General features: G+C 35.8%; 1 protein-coding gene across 1 annotated transcript; it reads left to right on the top strand.

Moving 5' to 3' along the window:
• The first annotated feature begins 7782 nt into the window (after window positions 1–7782).
• LOC149233928 (cyanamide hydratase DDI2-like) lies at window positions 7783–8992 on the top strand. Its single transcript, XM_089371686.1, has one exon. It carries the CDS (start codon window positions 7951–7953, stop codon window positions 8701–8703), a length of 753 nt encoding a protein of 250 aa, XP_089227812.1. The 5' UTR covers window positions 7783–7950; the 3' UTR covers window positions 8704–8992.
• The last annotated feature ends 1863 nt before the right edge of the window (window positions 8993–10855 follow it).

The following is a 10855-nucleotide window of genomic DNA, read 5'->3' as shown; positions in this document are numbered from 1 at the left end:
CAATGGAGAGGTAAATGCAGAGAGATTGGAAAATTGGGTTCATCAAATTGAAGTGTATTGCAAGATTAAAAGAATCAAGGATGATGAGACCAAGATTCAACTTACTTCTCTTAGATTGGAAGGTGCAACACTTATTTGGTGGGAAGCCAAAACTCAAGAGGACATGAAGAAACATGGTAAGGTTGTATCCTCTTGGAATGATTTTGTTGTTGTAATAAGAAGGCATTTTTATCCATTAGCATACATTAAAAATGCTATCATGGATTGGAAAAAATTTAGGCAAGCTAAGGGGAAAAATGTGCAATCTTATACTCAAGAGTTTAGGAAAAGAGCTTTGATTTTGGGTATATATTTTTCCTCTCAAGATACTTTGCTCAAATACATTGGAGGATTACATAGCTACTTGAGACATACCATTCTCATGTTTAACCCTACAAAAATAGATGAATTTTGTGTACAAACAACTCATTTAGAGGCAAGAGGGAAAAATGTTTCTGAAGAAACTAGTCAGAAGTCATTTAAGTATGGAGAAAAAGGAAAAGGGAAATTTAAAGGCAAGGATAAAAAGAATGTTGCAGTCAAGAAATAAGGAGAAAAGATCATATGTAAACATTGTTCTAAACAAGGCCATGATGAAGACCACTGTTGGAAAAATCATCCTCTGATGAGATCCAAAAAATTTAATAACAAGGAGAAAGAAAAGATTGTTTCAACTACACAAAAAGATCTAGGTCTGATTCTGGAGATGAAACAAAAATTATAGCCATGGGATTGAAAGGTAAGGATTCAATTGCAAGTAATATTTCCTATAGAAAACCCATTGAAACTCAAAATGAAAGAGAAAGAATGGAGTTGTTCCATATTAGAATCATCACAAAACATAACAAGGTAGATACTTTGTTTGATAGTGGTTCACAAGAAAACCTAATTTCAGAAGATATTGTCAAGAAATTAAATTTGGAAACCATTCCGCATCATAAACCTTATCCTTTGGGTTGGTTATGTGACAATGCCAATTTGCAAGTGACAAGGAAATGCATACTTATATTTTCCATCACTACAAATTTTATTGATGAGGTAGAACATGATGTGGTAGCACTTGACATTTGTGGGATTATTTTGGGAAGCCCATAGTTACATGACAATAAAGCCATCTTTCATCTCCATGAGAACAAGTATCACTTGTTTAAATATGGGATTGAAAGAGAACATAGAAAGAAGATGAATTTATCTCTTGTGAATGTTGGACAAATGAAGAGGTTTCTAAATGCTAGTTAGAATTTTACATTGTTGATGATTAAACATAAAGATGTTGATGAATCTAATGTCTTTCAAGGATATGAATTAAGTTTATACTCTGATTTAATTGAGGTTTCTAATCCTTATGATAAGATGTTTCACGAGTCTAACATGTTGCCTCCTAAAAGAGGAAAACAATGTGAAGTTCATTTGTAGCAAGATGCATCATTGTTGAACATTGGTATGAACAAGAAGCCAATGTTAAAGAATGCAAGGGTCAAAAAGAAAATGAAAAAGCTATTTGATAAAGAGGACATTGGTTCTAAAATATCTTCTTGTGGGTTACATAATGTTTTGGCTTTGAGGAATAATGGTGCAAGGTGATTGTTCACATTTGGTGAAGAGTCGAGCCAAAAACAAGGCTAGACATGTTAAGCATCATCATGACTATAGTGTTCAAGGTGAAGTGAACTTGAAATTGAATAAGTCTCCTTTGATTGAAGGTCGAGGAGAGAATGTTTAGATTTATTTAACAAAAGATTTCTTTGACAGAAAGACAAAGACTTCAAAAGTGAAGTTCCTTCATGAGAAGCTCAAAGCGAAAAAAACAAACAAAGCCAAATGGATTAAGGTTGGAAGGGTGAGTGAATTGTACTTTCATCTATTTATTGATTGAAAATGAGCTTTTGGAGGTCCAAAAGCTTCCAATGGGGAGGAGTGATCTAGGGGATCAATTTAGTGCTCAAAATTCAAAGTGTGTGATAGATCTTTAAAGCTGAATGGTTGGATAGATCTTGACGATCTGAATCCAATGCAATGTGTTTCACTCAAAACCAATATCGTATGCTCCCGATATCGTGTTCTGATTGAAATCTCAAATAGGTAAAATTTGGCAAAATTGATAGGTGACTGGACATTTTGGGCTAGTGGCAGACTATCACATGGCCTCTCCTGATTGGTCGAAAACTTTGAATGTTATTGACCAATGGGTTTTCACCATTTTTCCTTTTGTGATTGGCTCAAAATTTATTTTATTATATAATACACTGACTGTGTATTTGACGTGGACTAATGTGGGAGTGCCACGTGGGCCAACAAGAGGCATCCATGTGGCCTCCAAGGGTAGGACCAAAATTTTGTTATGTATGGGGCCAAAAAACCACTAGAGTCGAACCCGCGACCTCTGCCAAGCAACCATAGGCATCAACCTTCGTGTCATGCAATGTTTCTTAACTATTATACTCACGACTTATACTTAAACTTTAATGTATTAAATATCGGCGATTGGGGCTAGGTCTAAGCCCGAGACCTAGTCACCACACCCACAAGGATCCAGGGGCAATACTATGGGCTAGGGGTTAACCCCAGCCTCGTGGTCACCACCCACAACACAGGCACCAGGAGCTATTAATCAAAGAACAATGGTAGAGTTTTGAATAGGGGCCAGCCCCCGAGTCACATGACCCTCAATGGAACAGGGAGCGGGAAGGAGTTAAGGGTGCCAACCCCTAGGGGACCAACCTAAAGCAATATGAAAGTCCAAACAACCACCGAAGGAAGCGCAGGAGGAGCCATGCCTAAGCACTTACAGCAAAGGCCAACCCCGAGCCATATGACCCGCCATGTGACCAAGGCTGTCGGATGTTTTGGGTGCGCACGCAATTTGGCACCAACCTGGATTCTATGGGTGGTTATATGACCATGTGTCAAGCATTCGGGGGCTCGACTAGCAAGGGTGGGTGGTTAACCCTGACCCCTAGGCACGTCGCCCCCATACAACCGAAATTTTCAGAACTTGGGGATTAATGGACAGTTTAACTATCCGACAAATTCGCCTATCAGGTGGGATTGTAGGCCAGATTTGCGTGTCGGTTCCAGGTTTGGGGCGCTCAAGCCAGATTTGGGTCGAATTGTAGGATGACTAGCCATATAATTTAGGAAAAACTTGTAACAAGCATAACTTTCTCAATTTTTGGCCAAATGAGGTACAGAAAAAACCCAAATTGGGGTTTTTGATAGTTCTAGATCCATTAGAGACATTTCTTTTGCATTTTGAGCATTGTAAAGCCATGAAAACACACTTTTGAGAACTTAATGAAAGAGGCCCTATATTGGAAGTTGGACTAGGAGATGTACCCCAGGAGAGGGGTGAACTCCTTTATCATGTTTTGTTGTTATGTTTTTCTGAAATGGTTTATTGCCTCTTTTTGGTTGTTAATTGTGTTTAAAAATAACTTGTTTATGTGTTTAGTTACTTGATCCATTACCCAAAACACATATACAATTTCACATGCAATTTGTATATCACCTTCAATTTCAATTACAAATCACTAAATAACATTCGTAGGCTTTATTTAGGTTGGGCTTCCCACAACTTTCCCTCCAACAATTTTTCTAAACAATGCCTCTCAATTCTAACCACAACCACATGCCATAGAAGCATTAAAAAGTTACAAATCTCAAGAACTTAAATGAGCTCTAATACCACCTTACATAGCAGGCCATATAATGTTGTGCATAACCACTGAGAACTCAATCTTCACCCATAGAGTGCATAGCTACTTGTATGCTAGCATTGACAAAAACTTAAAGACTCACACATATAATCAGGAAATCAAGAAGTTTACAAAATACAATACAAAAGAAAACAACACATTTTTATATCTTATTCACATAGACATCAAATTTGTTCTACAATTTTTGTACAATCCCACTTTACATTTTTCCTTTACATATCTGCCATTTGTTTCATCTCTATATGCACCAATTTTTCTTCGTCTATTTTGTTATAGCCTCCCTTTTTCCAGCTTCACGAGCTCGTCTTTCTTGTCCAACCTCTCAAGTTCTTCCTATTTCTAGCTACATGGGTTCTTCTTTACATTTCTAGCCTCTCCAACTCTTAAACAATAGTTGCAAAACTAAACAATCACAATGGTTGAAGTTCGTTAGTTGCTTTCCAATCTGTTAGTTTGCATATTGATAGTCATGGTGGTTCAACTCCCTAGCTAATCATTATTTCCTCATCTAATTCCCTAGTTAATCATTGTTTCCTTGCACAAGTGGCCCACCAATTTACCAAGAAGTCCCTTAAGATGTAGAACGTTGCATGTCATGATCCATAATGTTAATGTAGGGATGGAACTCTGTAGCAAGAATGGTGTAGCAACACTGTAACAATAGGTTGATGCCGCAAGAATGGTGGAGTCATGACACTATAATAACAACAATGTCGCAACACTGTAACTATGAAGTGATGTTGCAACATTGTAGTAGCAAGGTGATGTCATAGCAATTGTGCAATTGCTGCATTGTAACAACAGGTTGGTGTTGCAACAATGGCGTCGTAACACATGTATTTCTTCCTCTAAGCTACTAAATGAAATTGACCGATGCAAATTACTTTTGGCTAAAAATACTCGTACATCAAATTCCATAGTGAAACAAGACAATAGACTACCAAAAAAAAATCATCTTTAAGACATTAAAAAAATTAAAAATAATAAACACTTTATCTTAAAATATCCCATTTACACTTATATTTAATCCTAATTTCAAAACATTTACCATAATATTAACCTCTATAATTTAACTGAACAATTAATTAAAAAAATTCCTTTAAAACATTTCGTATCTTAAAACAAAATTCCCAACCAAATAAACTGATTCTTTAAATTTTAGTAAAAACAAATAAAAACTAAAAATTTTAACATGAATTCTATACTATTCATCGAATAATTATAAAATAAAATAAAATACACTTTTTAAATACTTCTGTTTATTTTTATAAAAATTCTATAACATAAATATTTATATAATATAAATATATTTTATATAAATAATATCACATAAAATAACGAATTTAGTATTAAAATATATTATATAAATAAATATAATGATAAAAAATCATTTGTTTTTTATTGAATCGGATAAACTTCAATCCGACGCACATCAAAAATCGGATAAACCTGAACTGACATCCAACACAAAAGACAAAAAGTACCGTCAACTACAACACCTCCGCAAAACCTTATAATTTTGAGGATATCGGAAGCCGATTGAATCATATAAATATATCTACTAGGATAAGATAAAAATCCAATGGATCAATTAGTGTTTTATATCGATTTATCTATAAAATATATTATAAATAAATATTTAAATTCCAAATTTCTATTTAACTTGATCGCGAAACATCCACCCTGACTATATATATATATAAACCAACAAGATATTTTGAAATTCCTACCCTGATGGCCAGACCCTTTTACCGTGGTTTTTATATAGATTCACACGAACCTTCTTCGGATAACGATTGAAAGAGAATTAGACTTTAGTAAATGCCTGAATTATAATTTCACAACGTTGGGATTCAGAGGAGAGAATCATAGCGAGGAGTGGGAAGAAATTTCTGTGTGGGATCATGGAGTATTAAGGTAGAGTGTTGTTTATTTGACAAAAGACAAAAAGGTTCCACCAACTATAGCAAGTACGCAAAACCTTATCATTTTCAGGAGGTCGGAAGCCAATTGAAACATATAAATATTTAATGGGATAGAATAAAAATTGATGGGTCAATTAGTATTATTTGGAAGTATGTTAGAAAATAAGATTATTAAGTGGGTAGAAGAAAAAGATAAGTGTGCTAAAGGGCAAGTAGAAGCAGATTTTAGATGTAAACATTGCATAGTTGATCATTGTATATCTTTAAGGCACATCATTGAAAAAGTTTGAGAGAAAAAAGAAGAAGTCTTTTGTTGCTTTGTTGGTTTCAGAAAAATGTCTGACTCAGTTCTCAGGGATAAGCTTTGGCACATAATGAAGGAACTTGGGGTTCCTAAACATTTGAGAGTAGTTGTGCATAAGCTGTATGAAGAGGTCAAACTCAAAATTAGAACTTCAACAGGCATTTTTGAAAGTTTTAGAAGCGATATCGGGGTCAAGCAAGGTTGCCCACTGTCTCCTACCCTTTTTGGTTTATATATCGACGAGCTTGAGGAGTGGTTAAATTTGCAAGGGGATGATGGTATCTATTTGGGCAAGTTTGATATAAGGCTTCTTTTGTACGCAAATGACCTTATTTTGATTGCTAAATCGACTCTTCGTTTGCAAGAGCACTTACTATCCCTTTAGCATTTTTGTAGAAGTGTAGGGATGCAAGTCAATATCAACAAAACGAAAGTAGTGTTTTTCTCTAAGAAAAGAAAACATAACTAGCATAAGTTCTACTTTGAAGGCAACATTCTGGAAGAAGTTGCAGATTACAAATACCTCAGAATTGACTTCAACAAAAATCTACACTGGGATGGTTGTAGAAAGAAAAAAAACTTTGGGGGGTTGGAAAGCATTTTATGCTTTTCAAAATAGGTCTAGAGAGGCAGAGTTATGGGATTGGAAAACCACTCAAATTCTTTTTAGGCTTCTAGTTATTCCGATGATTCTCTATGGTTGTGAACTATGGACCAGCAGTACATCCGACATGCAGTGGAGACAAATTGAGAAAATTCAGAAACATTTGATTACAAACAAATTCAAGATTAAAAGTGCAGTTCCTTATGCTATCTTGTTAAGTGAAACAAGGGCTGCTCCTATTGAAGCAATTGCTATGGTGCGAGTCATAAGGTATTTAAAAAAAATGAACAAATGAAACAAGGTAGATGACCTAAGGTTTTCTTTAATGATAGATTATGCAACAGGAAAAAAACTTGGATGTAGCAAAATAACAAAAGGTTTAGTAAATGGGGTATTTGATTGAACACGTGTCCCATAAATAACAAAGAGATACAAACTTTTGTTATGGATAAGTTCCACAAGCGTACTTGCGATAAGGAGCTAAGAAAAAAGAAAAAATACTATATTGAAGTGTTTAATCCGACTCATAGTCATCCACCAAAAGCATACAGAGAGGTCAATATCTCTTGGAGAGCCAAAATTATTATTGCCCAGTTAAGGACTAATTCTCATCAACTCTGTTGTGCGCTGGAAAAGGCCAAAAGAAGTGTGGGAGGAAAAAGTATGCATTTTTTGTTCTTTTGGGAAAAAGTGGAAATAGAAAAATATTTCATTTTATAATGTGAGGTCTTCAAAGACAACACAGAAAGTTATGCAGATATGCTGGCAGCTAGCTCTTGGGATAATCTATTTAGCGAGGGGTTTGTCGAGAAGCTCAGAGCATTTATTGTGAAGCTTCACAGAAAAAGAGTCGAATACATCAAGCAAATGAAGAAGCAATCTGTCTCATAAACTATCTTTAGCCTCTTAAACATTAAAATAATTTCTTTCTTCTTTCTATATAGTTTTATCTATTAAATATATTAAAAATAAATATTTAAATTAAAATGGTCTATAAAATAATGATTCAATCTCAAAATAAATATTTAAATTAAAATGGTCTATAAAATGATGGTTCAATCTAAGAATCAAATAATTAAGATAATTAAACCAACTATTAAGATAATTAAATCAACCAAGATATTTTGAAATGCCTACCCTGGTTGCCAAACCCTTTTACCGTGGTTTTATTTAGTTCATCTTTAATCATACTTTCTTTACTTGGATCCAACCTTTCTCCCCTTTATAATTTCACAACATTGGGATTCTGAGGAGGGAATCATAGCGAGGAATGGGCAGAAATTCCTGTGAAATCTTGGAGGATTAAGGTAGTAGAATCCGATCTATTTGAGTTTTGAAACCATTCCATAATTATAGTTGAGAATGGCATCATCGTCAGACTTGGCGCTGTTAAAAGAGCTGGATGATCTGAACACGCTGGAGAAAGAGGTGAACCAGGCGCTTCAATGTGCATCCAAGGGCACCCTCACCCCTCCCAAGCCCATATCGTTGGCGTCGCTTCCTCTCCCGCAAACCCCGCTTACAGAGAAGGCCACTGCCTACGCTAAATCGTGGCTCGACTCCATCGTCTTCGTCCACAGCATGCGAGCATACTATTTGGGTTCGGCCATAGCGACGGCGAATTTCCCTCATTGGAATTGGGATCCGGAGATGTTCTATTTGGCATCGATGCTCCACGACCTGGGTCTCACATCCGTGGCCATGAAACAGACACCGCTTTCCTTTGAATTCCACGGAGGGGTGCTCGCCCGGGAATTTCTGCTTCGCGAAGGAGCGCCCGCGCGACTGAGCGATAACGTGGCGGAGGCCGTTATCAGGCACCGGGACAACATATGCGCGACCTTCGGGCACTCGCCGGAGAGTGCGATGCTCATCTTCGGGACCCACCTAGATGTGTACGGCGCCTTCAGCCCTCTCATCCACGCGGACACAGTGGAGGAGGTGGTGAATGGCTACCCCAGAAATAATTTCTGCAATGAGTTTGCGGATTTGATCATTCAGGAAGTGAGGATCAAGCGCTTCTGTGCGGTGACAGAGTTGCTGCAGGACTCTGTGTTTATCAGTAATGTGAGAAACAATCCAGTGTTTACAAAATATGATCACCCACCACTCTGACACTTAAACACCTTTGGTGTTTAAGGTTCAGGGTCCATATCTATGCGCAACAGGTTTCATCGAGTCATCGTGGGTACTTGTCAAATATTCAGGGGGTTTTTCCGAAGTAAAAAATATATGTATGTGGGGCGGGGGTTAAGACAATATTGTCGTTTTATTTTGGTGATTTCTAGCCTAGCATGCTAAATGTATTTTCTGGAATATATATATATATTGTGTGAAGTTTATTCTATATGTTTTAATAAGAACCGTTTGTAATTATTAGTTTGAAATGCATCTCCCAAATTTAGATGTTTTTTTATAAGGAATAGGCTTGTTTGTACACATATGTAATAAGGAATCTTGAGCCCAATTTTGTCATGCAATTTTCAACAATTGGGCTAAAAACACACATTGGATATGTGTTTTTCTTGAGTGGATTGCAGATTCCCGAAATATCTGGGAATACAATGGATAGGTGTGGTCAATTTTTTGACCGCCTCCATGTCTATCAGATTTCAGAATATTCTCGGAATTTGCAATTGACTTAATCTCACTCTTGACTACGTAAGGAAGTTGTAGAGGCCAGTTTCTACTTCTGCTCGATCCTTGCATGGCAGGGATGGGATAATAAGATATGAAGTCATTAAATTTCAAATGGTGTTCCCTCTTATGTTCATTCATAATGGTTATATTTATATGTCCTAATCTGGTATGAGAACTAAGCATAATTTCAGATTTGAGGTCAAAGCTAAATGGTAATGGATACCAAACAATGAAACTGAACATGAACTTAAATATAATGCCATCGCTAACAACTTTAATGCAGCAACTCATCTCTGGTTTTTGCAAATATCTTCCAGTAGATGTTGGAAATTTTACCATACAGATTTATAATCATCTGAAAATAGAGATATGCATTGTGATGAAGATTGAATGAAACTGCCTCCTTGAAACCCTTCGGCAGCAGCGTTATCACAGGCCCAAAGAAGACCATCTTCTTGTTCAAAGGAAATTCGAAAGCATAAGTCAAAGGTGAGATATATGACTTTCAAAAACTGGTTTAATGGCATTGGTAAATTCATTTGGTAAGTCGTCTCATAAATTAACACATGCTCTGGAAACATATTGTCCATGGAAAGTGATTACAATAAATCTGGTGTATTTAATTACACAAAGGAGGCAGAAGTAATGCAACGAGTTGAGGATTATGACCAGCATGATGTCATGTAAAGGAGAATTATTTTCACAATTAATGTTGCCATTGTTTTAAGTTTTTAGAAACTGTTATGTCACTGATGTCAGTTTTCAGAAACTGTTATGTTTTTAGATACTAATGCAGCCTTGTTGCAAATGTCTCCGGGTGAATATTAATGTCATCTATTTTGAGAGGCTCACAAATAGATAAACATACAGCATTGAATATATATAACAGAAATGTTGTAGAGGATTGGCAAGGGCTACTGGCTTACAGGATAAAGGGCTTTGCAGTCTGACACTCCAATTCAATTTAAATTATCCTAATTTTTGCTTAAAAAGGGGAAATTTTAAGTTTGAATTTTAGTAAGATGCTGTCATGTTATGAAGACCAGTTCCTCTGGAACAAGTTTATTCTCTCTATCATCAACTGCATAGAGACCCGATTCCCCTGGAATGAATTGTCTCATTCTCGATAACTTAATTATATACATGTTTAGTTACCTTTATTTTTAATAGATAATATATTTACAATTCCTTTTATGCTCTGTTTTCTGTTTTAAAACAATATTTACAGCTTTGAAATATTACCATACAGATTTTGAGTCGCCTGAAAAATAAAGAAATGCATTGTGAAGAAGATTGAATGAAACTGGCTCTCTTGTAACAAGTTTATTGTCTGTATCAATTACAGAGAAAATTGAGAATTGATTCCAGTGTAATGAATTATCCAATTGTATAATGTAATTATGTACATATTTCTATCATGCCGATTAGTTAATAATATATTTTAGCACTGTTTTACGCTCAGTTTTTCGTTTTAAACAGCTTGTTGAAATATCACCATACAACTACAGTAGTTTACGATTACAGTTGATATTACCATACCAACAACTAATAACAGTGAACATGGAATTACCACACAATTTCCTCATATCCAAATTGGCATAACAAAACAGAAAAGTACTTATTTGTG

Source organism: Pinus tabuliformis, chromosome 8 (assembly GCF_031772625.1).
Source record: "Pinus tabuliformis cultivar Carrire ecotype Pingquan chromosome 8, CPIR1, whole genome shotgun sequence".
In the NCBI taxonomy this organism is placed as follows: Eukaryota; Viridiplantae; Streptophyta; class Pinopsida; order Pinales; family Pinaceae; genus Pinus; species Pinus tabuliformis.
Note: the sequence above shows the minus strand (reverse complement) of the source record. Positions and strands in the feature narration are given on the sequence as shown.